Below are 20,605 nucleotides of genomic sequence, written 5' to 3' on the forward strand. Positions count from 1 at the left end.
CACCCTCCCCTCAAGGCTTTTCACAAAGTATCCTCCCTGAAGACTCTCAAAAGCTTCTGTTTTACAAGACTCTGAATGAGAGCAAGTCCAGATCATGCGCAATTGAAACATCCTATTTGTGGCTATGACATATAGTTTTTTTTTTTTCCTGAATACGAGAAAGGGATTGTGGGAGTCGTGTGAAAATTCGCAGCACAAGTGTGAAGTTAGTTCAATTTTTCACAATAAATGAGTTTTTGCTTCCTTTTTTATTAACTAGATATGGCTCAAAAAAGAACAGACAGAATTGGTAGATAATTATTTCCTCCAGTGCTGAAAAACGAGAAGTGAGGAAAGGGAGGAAAACTGATTGCACTCATGTACAAAGGAGGGAAGAAGTGTCTCACAACTGAATAAGCTGACTCAAATTAATTGTTTGGTGTTAAAAGACCCCTTCAGTCCTTGAATCTCAGTCTCACTCACAGGATAAACAACCACAGTTTACAAGGTGAAAGTAGAAGAGTTTCAGTCACTATTAGACTAACAGGTAGTACCAAAATGTTAAGTCTTTACTGAATGGTACTGATGTAGCATCATGATCTTTTCATACAAAAAACATCTTTGATGACATCAAAAGATTTTTGCAAAATCTGGAGTTGTGGAGTTAGAGAGAAGTGAGGCTGCCAGACCTCTGCAGCCTGCTCTTCATCTCTGCTTGAGATCAGCAGCTCCATTGTGAATCCACCAGTGTTCTAGGAGTTCGACACTAAATTCTCTTCTCTCTTCTCTTTTAAGGCTCCAAAGAGATATTCCAGTGATTTAGTATTATACTGCCGTGAGGTTGGGGAACTCAAGAGGAATGGTTAAAATTTAGATGAGTTATCCTGACTTTTAGTCCCTATGGGTAAACACTAGCTCATTTTTATATTTCCCATAATGAAACCAGCGGTATCATTTGGTTTGACCCTAATTACCTGGATAACACCCACATCTTTCAAACTCTATGCTTCCTGTTGGTAACAAAGGCTTTCTGTTATAAATTTTTAGCTTCCAAACTTTAGAAAGCTCTGACTTTTGTGGTTCTGGAAGGAGCTTTCTAAAGACATTATACAGCTGTTTTCACTGGCTGAATAGTACTCACCATGACCCCTAAACTGTCTTTGCTATGTTGTTTGTCTTTTGGGACAACAGCACTTTTAATATTTTGGGATGTAATGAACATTGAATCATCTTGAGGTCACTGTTGATATTTTTGACTCTTGTTTTCCCCTGAATGCTATCGGGATTTAAACTCAAAAAGTTTTTTTTTTTTGACTCAACCAGGAGCAGCATTAGTGTGGCTTGTCTCTTCTTTCAACAACTTTGCTTTACTGTCTTTATGTTTACAGGAACCATGCACATCAATTAATGTTTCTATTAATGTGCCAGTTGCTTCAGTTTTCAGCTGCACTCCCTTGTGTGTCTTGTTGTTAAAAAAAAAAACATTCATTTCTGTGGACTCATTTCTGTTTTCCCTGTATTGTGCACCTTTAGACTTTGACTGGAACTACTTTTGGTCGTGGAGTTACTTCACGGACTACGTGCAGTGCGTGATGGCCTTCACGCTGGTGGCAGCCTACGTCACCTACCTCCTCCTGGACTCTGCATTGTTCGTGGAGTCCCTGGGCTTCCTGGCTGTTTTCACTGAAGCAATGCTGGGCACACCGCAGCTCTACTGCAATTATCAGAACAAGTCCACAGAGGGCATGAGGTACGGATGCAATACTGAACATCCTAAATGGTCACATTTACAAGCACATAGAATTCTGTTCTTTTTTTGGTATTTTGCTTTTATTGGGTAGGTCACAGTAGAGACAGACAGAAGAGATGTTTTGGAATGGGGAGGGGGTGAAATTGATTTTGCAGTTAAACGGTACTTACCTTAGCTGACTGGGCTTTTAGAATAATCTGTTTCACTCACATGCTAAATGGGTTATCATTGCATTGAGACACTTTCCTTTTCCCACCTTCACTTTTAGTTTTCATCATCTCAAACACAGACTCACGCAGCTCTGTGGGAGTATTTTGATGTCAAGAAACCCAGAAAGCAGTCCTTAATATTTAGATCTTTCCTTTTTCCTCATATCAGAAGCAACCTAACAATGCTCATTCAAAGAGCAAACTCATATAATTATTGGTTCCTCACAAGATAAGTCATATTTATAGCCATTAAAGCAGTTATAATCAATATTTTTATATTAACAGTCAATTAAATGACTGTGTGTATGAAAAGGGATTCTTATAGTAATGAACCTAAGAATTATCACCTGAATCTGCAGTTCCCCTCATCTCTACAGTGTTTTTAGCGTCTTTCAGCTAATTGTTTTGGTTTTACAGCCTACAGTAGAGTGAATATTGCATATATTGAGAGTGCATACAGAAAGTTTTCAGACCTTTTCAGGTTTTCCACATTTTGTTATGTTTCAGACTCATCTTAAAATGGATTTTGTTTCTCTTCAGTCTATGCACAATACTCTACAATGACAAAGCAAAAACAGGTTTTTATAAATCTATTAAAAATTATAGGACTGAAATATCCCATTTACATAAGTATTCAGACCCTTTGTTATGACACTCACAATTGAGCTGTGGTCCATCCTACTTCTATCAATCGTCCTTGAGATGCTTCTACAACTTGACTGGAGTCCACCTGTGCTTTATTGAATTCATTGGACATAACTAGGAAAGGCACACACCTCTCTATATAAGGTTCACAGTTGATGGTGTATGTCAGAGTGAAAAGCGAGCCATGAGGTTGAGAGAATTGTCTTTAGACTTGGGTGACAGGATTGTGTCAAGGCATAGATGTGGGGAAGGATACAATACAGAAAATTTCTGCAGCATTGAAAGTGCCCAAGGGCACGGTAGCCTCCATCATTCTCAAATGGAAGATGTTTGGAACCACCAACAGTCTTCTTAGATCTGGCTGCACATGACAGCCTGCTGGGAGTTTGCCAAAAGGCACCTGAACAACTCTCAGACCATGAGAAGTAGAATCCTCTGGTGTGATGAAACGAACATTGAACTATTGGCCACAATTCCCAGCAGCATGTTTGGGGAAACCAGGCACTGAGCATCGCCTCATTAATACTATCCCTACAGTCAAACACGGTGGTTGCAGTGTCATGCTGTGAGGATGTTCTTCTGCCACAGCAGAAAAATATAGAACAATCCTGAGTGAAAACTTTTCCAGAGTGCTCAGGATCTCAGACTGGGGTGAAAGTTTACATTTAAACAAGACGACCCAAAGCATTCCACCAAGAAAACACAGGAGTGGCATTGGAAAAACTCTGTGAAAGTCCTGGAGCGGCCCAGCCAGAGTCCGGATCTGAACCCAATAGAGCATTTCTCTACAGATCTGAATGTGGTTGTGCACCGACGCCGCCCCCATCCAACCTAATTGAGCTTGAACAATTCTGCCAAGAAGAATGGGAGAAACTTCCAAAAGGAAGGTGTGCCAAGCTTGTAGCATCATTTCCAAGAAGACTCAAAGCTGTCATTGCTGCCAAAGGTGTTTTCAACAAGTACTAAGTGAAGGGTCTGAATACTTATGTAAATGGAATATTGGAGTCTTTTATTTTTAATAAATTTACAAAACACTCCAAAAACCTGTTTTGCTTTGTTATTGTGGAGTATTGTGTGTAGATTGATGAGGGGAAAAAATGAATCGAATCCATTTTAAGATGAGTCTGAAACAAACAAAATGTGGAAAGCTTGAAAGGATCTGGAAACTTTCTGTATGCACTGTACATTTAGTCTGCATTTTCCTGCACTTAATTCCTGGCACTTTATTAAATTCTCTTTCCTTTTGTTAATTTTGGGGTTCTTGCGTTAAAGCCCCTGAAACTGTGGTCTCATATTGTACATATCTTAACAAAAATATTTATAACTAAATAAGTTACAATCAAAGTTAAAGTTCAGAAAAAGATCTTTAGGTGTAATTTACTGGGAGTAAAACACTCAAAAACTCTTGAGCAATCAACCCCACAGCTGTCAGATTCTGATTCAAATATATTTCCTCAACTACCTGCACCTTAAGTATAATTTACCAAGAGTCAGTCACATGGAATTCAAAACAAAGCTTGTTGTATCCTTGATTAATGATGATGTCTTTATCCTGATGAGTACTGTTTTATGTATGAGTTCCACTTCCATCAGAGGCAGCTCTGAGGTTGTGTTATACTGTAGCACACCCTTGTGAGTAATGGCTCTAGATTATATTGTCTCACATACGATCATTAACACTGACATGTGCTTATTAAGTATTCCTGGCACCTGTCGAGCAGGAAGTAAGGACAGGGCTCCCGACAACTATTCATTATGCTAACATAACAATTGCCCCTCTGAAGTTTCTCCTAAAATCAATATGGTAATGAGGCATTCTGTCTTGCTGTATCTATTGCTAATGTATCATTTTGGCTCATTAATGTTGATTTGCATCAAGTCTGTAATTAAAGTCCTTGACGTAAAATAGATTTCTGAAAGCATATACTGTTTCAAGATCAATCCGTGTAGCTTTCCAACGCTGTACCTAAGCCACGGAAATGGCTTTTCCAAATGTATGCACAACTTTAATTCTGCAGCACTTTTAAACAGTTTAAAACAGTCAATGAAAAGCAATGACGCATACACGGATTTAAAAAAGAACCATAGAGCACCACACGATTAGCAGACAACAGATATCAGTATGTGAGAGAAATATTCAGGTTGTAAAAAAAGTAATTGAAAAGATGAAACTGATAATTTATCTATTAAAAGACTAGCAAGTTTGAGATGACCGCAGAGCACACAGGCCTGATAAAAAGCTTTCTCCCAGTGTGTGTCCTGCCTCAGAGCAGTATGTGCTCCTCTCTCTGCTGGTTGGCTTTCTGCAGCAGACAGATAACAGAGCTCCAGCAGGGCTGCCTGTCCACTTAACCGGCCATGACAGCTCCCACGCTGGGCTTCTCCATACTCTCTCTGTCCCATGCCTTATTTATTTTTGATTTTTTTTTTTTTTTTCATTTTGTACTTGCTACCCACCCTACATTTTGGGTACATCGCAAATCTAATTGCATCCACGTTTCCCTCACTTGCGTCTTCTCATTGCGTCTTAGTCCCTCCCACCCGGGATGCATAGAGAGACACTAGGAAATATGTTTTTAAAGAAATTAGGTAAATGAGGACACTTTCCTCTGAAGTGTCACATGAAGCGACGTCCGTTTCCGATAGTGGCTGCAGCTGATCACAGTTGGATCAGCTGTCAGTCGGCTTTAACAGCTCTAGAGACTTTTGATGGAGTTTGTGTCTGCACACGTACACTGTGCTAATACTAATAAAGGCGCACACTTATCACTGTCAGAGCAGCTGTTTTCTCTCTGCTGCCTGTTACCTGTCTGACAAACACCTGTAAATGAATAAAAACCTGCACTCTGTAATGCCATGTACTGTGTCCTGCTCAGAGGCGCATGAACCATTTCTACTGACAGAATGCGTTTATATTATTTATTCATTATTTGCGTCCGTATTTATTCTGATTGTGAATTTATTATTTAATAACCCAGAATATGGTTAGTGTTCTTTTGAACACTGGAAATGATCTATCAGCCTAAATGTTTCAGGGAAAATGGAAATTATGTAACTCATATCAAATCCGACGTTCTGGAACTTTCAGCCTCACATGTGACTGAATGGAAACGACGATAAATAATGTAAAATATAAATGTATTTAAAATGTGTTTCTTGATGACAGACAGACTATCCCCGACTTTCATTTGAATTTGATTTTCCATAGTAAAAGTTAACAGGGGAAATAACAGATCATGAAAAGAAGAAACTTTCTAATAACTGAAGAAAGTTGTTTGTGGTTCTTATGTTGATCAGACCTTCAGTTAACATAGATTTACACTATTTTTAACTAGATGGTGAATCAGAAAACAATTAAAATATAAAACTTGGGAGTGAGACACTAGAGTTGAATTTGTTATTTGTCTCCACTCAGTGATGTATCGGATGTATCTGATCAGCCGCAGCATCCAGTCAATAAGTGCTTTCCAATAAGGAAGCGTGTCGGCTCGTAAAAGACTTCCATGAAGGCTGCTCTTGTGTATCCTCGCTCATGGCTCCTCAGAGATTTCCTCAGAACTGAAATAAGAGCTTTGAGATGGCCTAAAAAATGGCGGACCAGAACAACTTCTGGTTCAAGCGAGGATGGACGAAATGTGTCTACCAGTGTCTACCACCCTCACTGTCCACCAAGCAGTCTATGTGCTTACAAGAGGAATCCATGCATGGTTTCTATTTTGCTGATTCATCTCAAAAGTGTAGTGTATCTTTTTGGCCACAGTCTTCTCAGTCAGTTCTTCTTATATCTTTTCTCAGAATGCATTTCAACAAACCACCAGAGAATGCTTATAGACATGCTTTCAGTCAGGGTGCATTAATATAGCTAACAGACCAACTAGTTTGAGAGCGTGTGAGAATGTGTGTGATGACAGCTTTGCCCTCAAATTTCTAAATGCTTTCCTGTGGCTGCAATGCACTCTGGTCAGTTTCCAGTTATTGTGGATGCACAGATTGGTACATGTGCCACTTCCTCCTCCTTGTTGAAAGTTGAAGCAAAATGGAGTCTAGAAAAAAGCTTTTATTCTAAAGGCCTGAAAATAAAACCCAATGATTAGCAGTAGGAAGTATCATGTTGTCTACATTTGACCAACTAACAGTGGGGATAAAATACATCTACAAATTGTATAATGGATGCAGAGATGCAAGGCACGTTGCCAACAGCTTTTTTTAATGTACAGTGTGTTTTTGTGTGGATTATTTTTTTTTCAGTTGCTTAGGCCCAGATTCAGAGTTCCAATGTGCAAAACCTTTGATGTTTAGACCAAAGATTCACAATGAAACGGTTTTAGAACATTGCAGGGAAAAGTTGCAATGGTATAAACTGGCCCGTCTCAGCTTGACTCAAGCAGAGTCGCAGGTGTCTTCCTGGGCAATGCCTGCGACTCGTCAACTCTGCTTGTCAAGTCGCCAGCGGCTGCACTTTGCACTTTAAGGTACCTTCACATTGGGTTCAGCCTCAAGCCGTGGTAGTTGCCGCTTAGAGTAGACTTACAAGTGATTGAAATATGTAATGTTTTTGGTGTCCCGTGAACTGGTGCAGGGAAGTAGGGTTATGATCATCATTTTGTCTTGTATGAATGTACAGTAGGATTAAGTGTGGTGCATCATCTTAAATTCAACAAATAAAACATGAAAGTCATTCTGACTTTACATAACTTCAAATACAGACTTCTGCATAAATTGCGCATTTTTCTCTCATTGCTATTTGATTAGAATTTGTTCCTGTTTAATGACAGATCAAATTGAAATACTGATAAACTATAATTGAAAAAAATGTTTTCATGAACAAATTATTTTGAGGCCAAAATTACGACAACAGCGCTTTGCATTAGCAGTTCTGCTAAATGAAACTGTTGTGAAAAAGCCAAATCAGTTGTAAAATACTCGACCCAAGGCTGTTCGTTTCGTGACTTTTGCTCGCCACGTCTTTTGTCTCACCCTGAAACATGCTGTGCCAGCCATCAGTCAGTGCAGATAAAGCTGCCATAGAAGACAGAGGACATTGTTATTTCCAGTTCTGTTTATTGTTTGTGTCCTCTCATCCCTCTGTGCACAACCTGTTGAGTCTAGCAGGCTGTTGCTAGGTTACTTTACCTCAGCGCTCCATTCAAGGCTTCTATGTATGTATGTGTGTGTGTGTGTGTGTGTGTGTGTGTGTGTGTGCAGGAGATAGCAAGATATGCAAAAAAGTGAGGACATTTAGCTTCCCTAGTCCTATTTCAGGGTTACAACTTGGGTGTAGGGTTAAAATCAGGTTAGTGTTTGTGTTGAGGCTGTTTCGATGTGCAGAAGTGAGAGTTAAGTGGGAATGAATGAATGTGTGTACGTGTGAATGAATAAGTGTGCTAAAGCATTCTGCAGAGACAAAAACAAACAGACAGGAGTGGTAAAGCAGAGTGCCCTTTCCTGTAAGTGCCTAGAATAGAAAAAAACAATCAAATCCCAGCACGTCCGTGTGGAAAAAACATCACGCTGACTTCCTCTCAATTAATGGCCCAGCGAGTTTGCCCCCCCGCTCCAACTGGAGTAACATTTTAGGAGTCAGACTACTTCCAGTATTTGCATATTCAGGCTCAGCTCACATTAGGAAGCTTCATCACTTTATTCATCCTCCCAACGAGTCAGGAGAGGGAGTCAGAGCAGGGTAAAAGTTAGAATGAATCACATTGGATGTCCCCTGCGTGTATGCCCAGTACCGCTGCACCATCACACGCTGTCAGACAGGCAGTAGCAGACCCGTTTTTAGTAATGAAATATGGATGGAGCCAGCATTTGTCCCATGAGGACCTCCTTGAAGGCGTTTGCTATTTGTCTGATGTTAACTCAGCCCCAGGTGTTCTATTAACCTGGCTAATGCTGCTTGACAGCAGTAACTGCTCTGTTAACATAATGGATCCTTAGAGGTTTGGATTAATGCCGTCCATACATTGTGTATGTTATAATAGTGCTATTTTCCATCCCATCCAACCCTCTATATTCGACCTCAGTGTCATTTTTACCACTCTTTCTCCTTAACTTGCTACACCTGTCCAGCTTTCCAATTTCGCACTTCATGCATGCAGTTTACAATGATACCATGGATGTGTCAGTCCTGAAGAGGGTTTTTCCTAATGTATAGTAAACAGTAAATCATATTTTAGAACCAGATAACACAGTTAAATCAGTTCTGTACACATTTAGTCTTGTGTTTTTAGTTTCAGAAACACAATAAATGACAAACCACTCTTCAAATACTTAGCATTTCTCTCACTACAACCTCATGCACACCACTCCAACATATGAAGAAATATAAAGCTTGACAAGCCCGCTGCTAAATATCATTGGTAATGATATTTAGAGGATGTTGTGAATGTACCCCATTCTCCTTCTTAGCCTAAGCCTGTTTGTGTACTCTTTGGCTTAGGATAAAGCTGTTTGATTTTGTTTATTGTCTTTTCACTCCTTCCACCAGTTGCAATCACCACAAACTCAAAATTGCAGCCTAGTTGGACTGGAGGAATGGTACCCTCCATCCTTTTTGTGCCATAAAGCAATCCAGCTCTTCTGTTTTGTTCATCTACCCAAGCGCTGTCTCCTACTCACAGACTGCTCTGGTTATCACCAGGGTCCGAAATTGACACCCGCCAAGCGCCAAATGCATGTCGATTTTCTGTGTGGCGAGTAAGTCTCGGAAGGCTATCTGCCACACTGGCGGGTAAATGTTTGTACCAAAATAGTCATGTAATGAAATATCTCACATGATGGCTCAGAGGAGGAGGAAATTACTCATGTTCATCCTTATACAGTGTTTACACGAGCAACATATGTGTTTTTTATGCATGTCTAAACTGTAGGAGCACTCGAGACGGTCTGAGCGCCAGCCACAGAGTTATCAAGCTCAAACAGTTCCCGTACAGTGACTGGCAGCTCAGACCTCTCATTTTATAGCTCATCCAATCCTCAAGAAATGGAAAAATGGGCACAGTGGAACCTTTAAAAGAGCAAGGGTCATAGAGATACTCAAAGATCATAAATTATAGCTTGATAAAGCTACAGTAGCTGGTGGTAAAAAAATATCAAATGCAGCTTAGAGGCCCAGAGAAGCTGCCAGTCTTGCTTGGAAAAGGGTTGTTTGCCTCCCATGATTAGCTGTAGTAATTTGTCTCAAACATTAACTTAACTTTTAAGAAGAAATGAAGCATGACACTTAATATGAGAATTTTCTTGAATCTTGGAACCAGTTGAAACTGGATTTGGCACCAAGTAGAAAGATCTCAGCCAGTGCTACTGTAAATGAAGACAGATACTCTTTGTGTGTGTGTGTGTGTGTGTGTGTGTGTGTGTGTGTGTGTGTGTGTGTGTGTGTGTGTGTGATGGGGGGGATGAGAGGGTGTTGAAGTTTTTGTGTTAATAGTTTTCAGGCTGCTGCTATTATTAGATGGTCCTGAGCCTGCAGAGCCAGAGGTACATTCTGATACTTACCAGCCTGCCATAAAACAACTAAATTACAACAACACAAAGACCACACACACACACACACCACACTCACATTCACATTCACATCCACACACAAACACAAAACAGAGGAGATGGGACATCCAGGAGGCCAACTGCAGCCTTATAAGGCTTGTGGTCTTGAGCTGCATCCCAGCATGCTAGATAACAGTGCCAGAGCCTTATTTAGCCTGCAGGCTGCTGTCTACACACACACACACACACACACACACACACACACACACACACACACACATTCACAGGGGCAAAAGCAGCCACGACAAAGGCAGACTACTGATGCTGCCAGGCCGTCACCCGCGTGGCCGGGTGCTTGGTGCTGCTGTGTACAGGGCTGTAGGACAGAACAGCTCTGGCTCCCTGCAGCTGGAGACCCTTTAGATCATCTGTCCAACCCGTCACCCTCCATCTGCTCACATCACTCAGGGGGCTGCTTTTTCTTTTCTGGGCTAGATGAAAATGAGTTAATTTGTTTTTCAGTCCTTCAGGGCGACAATCCTGTCGGGATGGAAGTGAAGTCTTATTTTGTGAGGCAGCTGTCTTTGCATTTGTATGCTGTTTATTTTGGCACAACGCCAATTACACATAATTTAGATGACAAAGAACTGCAAAACGAGCTTCAAAATAGTGGTACCTACTGTCTTATAAAGACAGAGACAAAAATATTAAGTTTCTTGTTATTAGAATCTCACTGCAAGTGCAGCTGAAGTGCTTCGTAGACGAAATGATAATACCTTTACAGCCCAGATCCTTTATATTTGAAGAAAATTGAATTTGAGCGAAGGTATAGCAAGAGTTTCAAACCTCAGAACTCAGCAAATATTTCTACAATGACTCACAGTTTTCCCTCAGTATCACCAGTGCTGTGTGAAATGATGGGGACGATCATGATAACCCCTTTTAAAACATCCACATCTTTAAGTTTGGAGAAATCATCTTATTCCACACACAGTATATAATATATGTGTTCTGTATCAACTATGTATCAAAAAACATTTTAAAAGAATAAAATAAAACTGAAGATGAAACAAAATGCTCATCTGAAATAAGCAGAATAAACCGAAGCATAAAAACTTCCAGTGCAGTTAAAAAGTGTTTTTATATTCGCCTCTTCTTTCATTTTGTATTCCTCTTCACAGTTCAACACTTTCTCCCCAAAACTGATTCCCCACTGAGCTCCACAATAATTGCCTTGGTTATACTTTGTGATGATTTAGTTCTGGACTGATACTTGAAGCCAGACTCCCTCTTATGTCTGCATGTTCTCACTGCTGTCTCATAGTAGTGGTTTAGAAGCGAGCAGAATCCTCAGAGATAAACTGAAAGCATAAACGCTGGAGAGAAACGATCAGATAAAGAGAATTTAAAACATTATAGTGTCAGACTTCTCTGTCTGTTTAGATTACACATGAAGAAGTGACTCTTTATTCAATTAAATATTTATATACCAGATACCCACTATTTAATGAAGTAAATACTGGGTCCAAAGTTGGTGTTGGCTCTGTAGCAGTTCATCCAAAATGGCTGAGTGGCTACTGTGTCACTTCAAACATCTGTACAGCACTGTAGAAACCGTGTCAACAGCTACAGCTCCACTTGTCCTCTCTTGTCAGTATCTCTCTGTCAAATTCATTTTTGTACCGTGAAGTTCGAAAATGCCTGTAGTTCTTCACCCATTCGTTCATCTTGGCGTAAAATCACCCATAAATAAATGAGAAAATATGTTCTTTAAAGCTGCAAGGCAGAACTTTTGTCTCCCCCTTCTGGCAGCGAGAATAATTACAAAAACACTGTCAACACATCAATATGTGCTTACGTCATAGGCTTCGCTGCAGCCTACTCAGTCGCTGCAGCTGTAAAACAGTGGAGAAATTGCTGCGAGTCTCACACAACCCCCTACGAAATGACTCATTTCACTATCAGAATTTGATCCATTCTATCTGATAACATTTGTTAAGTCTAGAGGAGCCGTATGATTAAATTATTTGATCCCCGTTCAAGTCAGCAGAGAGCTAACCAGAACTTAGCCGGCCAGAGTCCCTCCCGACATGAGATTTAAAAACTGTGTATACTGTGAAATACAGAGAGATTAATCTGGCCGTGATAGGTTTAATCAGCATTTTGTGAACTTGTTTGGCAAGGGCTTGAATGTAATGGGCGTTCATTTATATGTAAACTGCAGGTTTAACCTTTTTAATGTGTCTTTTTTTTATATTCAAAGCCATTGTTGCTATACAGATCCCCCTGCAGCTCATTGTAGTAAGGGTCCAGTACAGCTCTACTTCACCATCGCTGCCATTTCAGCCTGGATCTCAGCATGCTTTCTCTCTCCCTCCCTCTATACATATATATATGTCTCGGGGAAGGTGACAAATAAGTAGCCAGACATGTTCTCACCGTGTTCCCGGCCCTCCCTTGTTACCTCTTATTAGGGAGCCAGCGGAGGAATTGATCAAACACAATTCCTGCCTCTCTCATCATTACCTGCAGGTACACATCGTCATAACTCAGACAGCAGTCACCGAGGAACCAGGGGGGAGGAGGAGAGGGAGAGTAAGGGGAGGAGGAAGGGTCTCTTTCCACAGAGCTAACAAGCTCCTTACTCAGAGAGAAGAGGGCGAGGACGGAAGGCGGGGGGGGGGGGGCAAATGTAAACAGGTATAGAGAGGCGAGATGGTGGGAAGATCAATGGACGAGGAGGAAGAGAGAAGTGCTGTAGAGAGCGGGCTTAAGAAAAGGGAAACGTAGAATGGAAGCCAGCGGGGACATTCAGACAGGCTGCAGGGAAAGAGCAGCTAAAAAGTAAGAGGGAAGTATGAGGAAAATAGCTAGGTTTGCACAAATTGGTTTTACAAATGTAAAGGGCTAAGGTGAAGTTGGGGGCATGAATAATGCAAAAGGAGATTTCGCTGCAAAGCTTTGCACCAACGAGACAGACAGACAGTTGGGGTTAGACTCAGCCCAGCTGGGGAGGGAGAGACACTAGACTACCTCTTACTCTCTCCATCCTTTACATCTGTTAAGAGGCTTACAGAAAGGCAGGGAATCTGCTAACACAAAGGCTCTTGCTTTATCCTGTTTCCTTTATTGGCACATTACCATGTTCCACCTGCTGCTTGAATCAAAGCTTCACTCCATGACGTGTTTGTTTCAGTTCATCACAGAGCCAGTGACAGTTTTTACTTGTGAATTCGAAGGCGGTACTTGACCCTGTCGTGGATTAATGGTTATGAACCTATTATGAGATTACAGCTGTATATTGATCTCTGTTACATCAGTGGGATGTTGAGTTGAAAACATCAGATGTGATGAAATATGTCACAAACATCAGCTTCATGTCAAATGTCACTCTCAATCAATTTATTGGACATTTTATAAATACACCGCTGTTGAGAAAAATGGATTTGATGGGTTTTTGCATCACTTTATCACTCATCCTGTTAATTCTTGTTCCTAAAGGGTCAAAACAAATATATTTTCTCAGATTAGTGGTATCTGGTCATGCATATACACTGCGTAGCATAACTAAAGGTAGGTGGACACCTAAATATTATGTAATTATTAAAATGCCAGGCTCTAGTCTTCAGCTTTCCACCACATTTTGGCACTCGGCTGCAGGTATTCGCTCCCATTCAGCCACAACAGCATCAGTGATGTTGCCACTAATGAAGGCCGATAAGGTCTGTCTCACAGTTGGCGTTCCAATTCATCCAAAACACGTTGGATGGGGTTGAGGACGGTCATGCAAGTCGAGGCCTGTCACACCAAATACAGAAAACCATTTTTTATGCACTTGGTTTTGTACGAGTTGGCATTGTCATGTTGTAAGAGGAAAGAGCTTTACTCCAAACTGTTTCTACAAAACTAGAAGCACACTATTGTCCAAAAAAAACCTTTGTTTGCTGTTGCATTGAGAGTTTCCTTAATTGGAACTAAAAAACAAATCCCAAAACCATGAAAACGACAGTTTCGCTTTGGTTTCATCTGTGGAGGTTTTACATATCTGTCTGAGATATTCGCCTAAAACCCACCTCCTGTTTCATCTGTGGTGCTCACAGATTTGAAATATTCAGTATAAAACATTGTATAATGATGTGTTTTTTTCCAGAAATGGTGTCCCAGTTACTTTTTAAGTTCCTGTAATTTTCTTCTTTCTTAGAACCACAAATGAAATGTCATTTGTCTCCATTGCAGCATATTACAATGGAGGCGCACCTCACCTCCATTAACCTCAGATGGAATTATTACATTTTTATGAAAAATGTTATATTAGGTTTACTAAGCTTTAGAAAAAAAGAAACACACAGTCTACTACTACATCCAAGACCAGGTATTTCATGAGTGGGGCGATTGTTCATCTAGTAACTACATTGATAGCAAGATAAGACGTGTCAGGATCTATCTGATTCAGCTCAGTGGGTAACAGCGACTGATCAATCACTCCACACATGTGCTTCACAGTAATCAATCAGAGCAAGTTGCAATGGAGGGAAGTTTTTGCAAGTTACAAACAGCCCAGTCAGTCACAATCAGGTGCTGATGAATGAGAAAAAAGCAAGCATTGGATTTGGGTGGAGGTAAAACTTAGACAAATAAAAGCAAAACTATTTGCATGGCTGCATACCACCAGCGAACCAACCCTTTAAATTCAGTGTAGCACTTAAATCTCACTCCTGCAATCCTTATTTAAATAGTGCTGACCGACCAAAGCGACACGCTTGAGTGAAAGGATTTCAAATGTCCCAGCATGCATTTGTTTGTATTGTTGTAGGCAGGTTGCTTTAGGAAGCACATCTGAAGAGTCGCTTCCGTGTGTGTATGTGTGAACATGAGTGCATTGTAGACACATTGCTGGCTCAGTCCTGTCTTTGTCAGCATTGTGTGTGTGTGTATTCCTGCCTCCAGCAAAAAAAAAAAAAAAAAAGTTTATGAAAAAAAGGAAAACCAAGTGAGCTCTGCAGAAGTTGATAGTTGTGTTGATGCTGTTGTAAGCTGGTGTGAAAAAACACTCATAACCACCACCAGCAGCACTTTTAATGGAACCTTGAAAAACTTTTAGAGGCGATGTCCCCACGTTCACAGCTTGTAGTTGTATCATTTTGAGAATATGACCTGTATATGAATGAGTTATTTGTTTGGACCCAGGGGCTTGGTTCTTTTCCTGTTTTTTTCCCTTCCTTTTCCATCTCATTAGTTGAGTTCACAGTGCTTCCCAGTGCCACAACGACAAACCTCACGCTTCAAGGAACTCTGCCATCTCAAATCACATGGGTGCTTTCCTCCAGTCTCTTCTAAAACAACAACTCTTTTATTTTAGTGTAACTCATCCTCTGGATTCTCTCATGAGCACCCTGTGGACAGCCAGCTAGCTCAGTGTGTACTGAAAACATTTACGAGTTTTATGGTTAGAAAAGTGCCACAGGATGTAGAGTTGATGAGAAACTTGCACCCTGAGAAGATTGTTTCAACTTTCCATGGTTGTTATTGTGGCAAATTTACTCTTCCCTTTCTTGCCTTAACTGATGTTGCATTTCTCTGACCCCTTCCGTCACTATTATCATGCACTCGTGGTGACCAAACTGAATTTAGACACAGTAAAAATATATCTAGGGGTAAATGAATCCAAGGTGCTTGGAAGTTCTGATTAACCACAGTCTGGTGACAAGATGTTAATGCTAAGTTAAAATGTACGGAGCCCCAAAGTATAATCACACAGCCCCTGCCTATCTTAGCTAATAAACAGCTACTAAATTTAGCCAGCTAGCTCTTGTTTGCTACATCAACAATGTCAAAGTAATTCAGAATAAACCAACTAAAGGCTGCTGCTGTGAATAAACACAGTACACAGAAACTAAACTATCCTGTAATTTAGCTTAACAGCTAACTGCTAAATTGGCTCTTCACTTTGACGCTGAGTAATGATGCAAACTCACAAGCCAGCCAAGCTAGTTAGCTGGCAAAGTAAGTAGCAGTAGGTAAGTAACTATTTTAAAGGACAGGTTCACAATTTTTCAAGTCTGTCTTAAAACAACAGTCAGGTGCCCAAATGAACGGTGAAATAGGTTTTTCTTATTGTAATCATTCCTCCTGTTCATAATGGCCATTAGAAGATCCCTTCATAATGCACTTACAATGTAAGTGATGGGGGCCAAAATTCACAATCCACAGTGCAAAAATTTGTTTAAAAATTTATCTGAAGCTACTATGAATCTTCAGCCATCCAAATTAGTCAAATCAAGTAGATATCTTTCAACGTTAGTTTTTTTAGTGCCAAAGTCCCTCTTATTGTTACCATACTTCCACCACAGCTCAACGAGAAACACTGCCTGAGGAAACAAAGAGGGAATTTGATGCTAAAAAGACTGTAAATGTGGCAGACATCCACTTGATATGACTAACTCAGACTGCTGAAGCCTCATATAAGCTTCAGATACACTTTTACATGTACATGATATGGGCATCTGACTGTTGTTTTGAGACAGACTTGAAAAATTTTGAATCTATCTTTTAATTTCCAGCATTGTTGCTCTAACCAACAGGAGCTAGCTGGCTAAAATTTGTAGCCGTCATGTGATTGGTTGAAAAGTGAGGGGTCATTGACTGGTGACAACACTACTGTCATGAAAAGTGACATGAAATCAAAAGGGTCATTGAAATTTAGAATTTTTGTATAATGAAATAAAAATGAACTACATTAAAACTCACTGGAGATAACATTTAATAATAATGAGTTTTGGTGATTTGACAAATATTTGGTTCATTTAGATATTACACTATTTATTGATGATTAATTTCATGTCTTTTTTTATTTATTTAATATTGAACATTGGGGTTCCTTAGGAAATGGGGTCTAAGAGCAAAAAAATTCATTTGTCTCTTGTATTCATCACTCTTTCTCTTACTCTTTCCTTCCAGTATCAAGATGGTGTTGATGTGGACCAGCGGTGACACCTTTAAAACAGGCTACTTTCTGCTCACCCAGGCACCCGTGCAGTTCTGGACATGCGGCCTGCTGCAGGTCGGCGTGGACTTTGCCATCCTGTTCCAGGTTTATTACTACAGCCGCTACCCACAGAAACCCCTGTCCCACACCGTCTCCCACACCACTAGTGCCAAAGCCCTCTGAAAGCCTCTGCAAGCTCTCAGTGGAAATGTCAACACTCAAAAGACACCAGTGAGGAAGCAATTTAACAGGAGCTGTGGACATGTATAAGCATACATGAGTACCAAAGCACCTTGAGATGATGCAGGCTGCTCACCCTCACTGCTATGTATACATAAAGACGCATACACACTCATAAATAAGGCATGAACATACATGGACACTCTGTATTGTTGGTGTCTGCGCCAATGCCTCAAGAACACTTGTTACAAAGAAACTTGACCTTTCTCTTTTATTTATTATCCTACTGACTTATTCTCAATGCGACAGTATGCTTGTCTTGAAATGCAGACTTCTCAGAGAATATATCCTTGAATCAATTTGTGCATGCAGAAATATGCACTGAAATCTGTGCTCAAGGAAACGTGGACTAGATTTTGTTGTCCGCATACGCTGATTGTTGCATGGACCCTCTGCCTTAAAACACACTTTCAAACATGGCTTTGCTGCATTACCAGCAATACAAATGTATGAATCAATCAAAAATCATAGTATACATTACTGAATGTACAAAATGGCATTTGTTATTTTGTTGTTTTTTCCCAACACAGTGGAGAAATGCTGGTCTGCTACTTGTTGGGCAGATGGTCACCATGTGCTGTGACACACAGGCTCAATGTTGTAGGGTAATAAAGGAGTTGAACTGTAAGAGGCAATCAAATGTTACCAAAAGAAGAAAAATCCCAAAGGTTTGGAGATGCAGTGCGTTGGCTTTTAAAAAAAACAACCGGTCATAAACATTTTTGGCCTTGAGACTAACAGAGTGATGAGAAAATCCAGAATTGTAAAAAGACATGAGTAGTTTTAGTTGTACGTGTGAAGCCAGTTTTGCTGGAAGAGAAAGTGACACATCATGAAATACTGACACGATGAGATATTTTCAGCCTGTATGGTTGTTGAAGGCCAATGCCAAGATTTTTGTACTGAAGCTATAATGACATTTTGTATATTATTTTGATCATTTTCATGCAACAAATTCCAAAAATCTTAAAAGAATCAGTTTATCCCCCAGATCCTAGTATTCTTATGTTGTGTTCAGACTGAAAGTGAAGCACATTTTTTTATACAGAGCAATCACACACAAAGTTAATGACACAAGTGGGCTGCAAATTTGCTCAGGGCAGTGCAAAGTGAGGCGCTGATATGTTGGCACATGTTTGAAATCTTATTATATCTTATATTGAGGGATCATGAAACTGCTTCATAAACATACAGACTGGAGGAAAATTACTGAAGTTAGTTACTGATGAGTTCTGAGATCAGTCAGATGCTGACCTGACTCACAAACACAACGTACTCGGTCAATGCTTACATTGCTAGATAGCTACGACAACATTCCAATGGTCAACACCAGATGAAATTTTCTTTTACCTTCAGTTTGAACAAACCTTTTGGATGAAAACAGCATTTATACCCATGATCATCATCGAATTGATTAAGCTAGGTTTGCAGCTCCTTAAAAGAGAACTCTGGTTTATTACAACTTGATGCTGCATACGTGCAATTCCAGCAGAATGGGGAAAAACCTCCCAATTTGGGAGTGTTTATGTATTGGTTTTCCCCCACTGTTAGCCTTCTAGTCACAAGATTTAAAAAAACAAAGACAAAACTAAATTAGCTACTTTTGTTGTGTTGTGTATTTATAGCACTTCACTAACTAGTGAAACCGGAAAGATGTATCTCCTAATAAGTTAATATAAGTTGTTTGGAGGCTTTGCAGCAATTTTGCCACCAGTTTGTCGACACTTCTGTATTGCAGCTGTCAGAAACTCCAGATATCTTTAACTGGGTAATTATAACTAGGAGGCTGACATGAACATTTTTTCCCACTTGGCTGTTCAGAATTATTGTCTAAACAATATGGCGTGAATGCAGCATTATTTTTGTTTTAGCCATCATTCCTATCCATAAAAATGACATTATAGTCACCAAATTACAGGTAATTGCTTATTACCAATAAGAATGATAGCAGAAGACCCAAATTGTAATGAACTGAAATAATTATTTATTGTAGGTTCACTGCAGGTTTTACAGACTGATACTTCTGAATATTCTCAGTAAAATCATATCTTCACCTCCATCATGTTGTCAGTGGGTAACACTGACCGGCCAGTTTATTATTTTATATCACAAATCCAATAACATCCCCTGATATCCCCACTCATGACTCCACATCACTGTGTGGTACTGCTTTGAGCAGGCTGTACTCATCTCCATTTGTCTTGTGAAATTAATTTCCTGTTTAGGAGGAGTATGAGCCATTTAATGTACCCACAGTGAATCTTTTCTTTGTTATTGTTGCTGTTTTGTAATTTTTCTCTGGGGAGGGAGGAATGCCAAACTGCGAGGTGTACGACTGTCAGCCCTTCACTGAACTGTGTACCCGAGCAGACCTGATTCTGTCCTCCTCTTCTAAGCCTCAAGAAGTGGAAACCTCCCTTTTGTTGCAGTGGGACAGGCCAATAGTTTTCTATGAATATTTCTTTCACTGCTCTTAAGTACTAAAAATTTTGGAAAATGACTCTTTGGCTTCTTAGTAGTGGAGGTGGACTGTTTGTGTTCAAACCTGTTTAGCAGCCCAATGAATATTTATTTTGTTATCCTTATTATTTCTTCTATTCAAATGCCAGTGTGGGATAGTGTGTGTCTGTTCTTTATTCAGGCAGTGGTGAGGGTGGCTGTGTTGTATGGATAATGTGAGATACCTGACAGGTTCTTGTTACGCTCAACAGGATCAAAATGACCTCAGAGTTACACTTTGTTCACTGTTTCATTCCGTGTACCTGATTTTACTTCACTTTATGTAACATGTTTTGTATTACTTGTTCATTTATTTTGCTATGTGATGGTATTTTTCTGTTAAATGCCAAGTTTTGCATCGTCTTATCTGTGAAACACCTACTTTATGTACCAAAAATATCATTACCAGTATGTTTTTTATGTTGTGGTTTTATGTTATTTTTCTATTAAAGCACCAGTTATCCACCTCTGTCACTACTGTAATGACATCAATTAACAAAGTATTGGTAAATATCTATCATGGCATTGTTACCCAATAAAGAGGACACAGAGAGACTCATCTATCATGTTTTGTTTTGATGGAGATGTTTGTGTCAGTTATATTTCTTGTGGAGATATCTGCCATTTTCCCATCAGTAGTGGCGCTCTGGCAGACATCAGTTGTCAAAGGCATATATCATCTAAAGCAGTAATTAGCACATAAATTGTAATGTGCTGAGCTTTCACATCAAGCTCCCCACAGGTACTGTACAGAGAGGGGACAATGCACAAATAATAGATGTACCAGCCCAAAAACGGGGTAAAAGGATC

The 20,605-nt window shown here is 40.0% G+C and overlaps 1 protein-coding gene across 3 annotated transcripts in view; it reads left to right on the top strand.

Annotated features, from left to right (window-relative positions):
* LOC137197960 (solute carrier family 66 member 2) overlaps positions 1–20,354 on the top strand; it is a 34,799-nt gene extending 14,445 nt beyond the window's left edge. For all 3 annotated transcript variants that reach the window (XM_067611508.1, XM_067611509.1, XM_067611510.1), the window contains 2 exons: positions 1,513–1,729; positions 17,029–20,354. In XM_067611508.1, coding sequence (XP_067467609.1) covers positions 1,513–1,729; positions 17,029–17,239 — 428 coding nt within the window. In that variant the 3' untranslated portion in view covers positions 17,240–20,354. The remainder of the gene's footprint in view (positions 1–1,512; positions 1,730–17,028) is intronic.
* Positions 20,355–20,605: the final 251 nt, after the last annotated feature.

This window comes from Thunnus thynnus, chromosome 15 (assembly GCF_963924715.1).
Source record: "Thunnus thynnus chromosome 15, fThuThy2.1, whole genome shotgun sequence".
Taxonomy (NCBI): domain Eukaryota; kingdom Metazoa; phylum Chordata; class Actinopteri; order Scombriformes; family Scombridae; genus Thunnus; species Thunnus thynnus.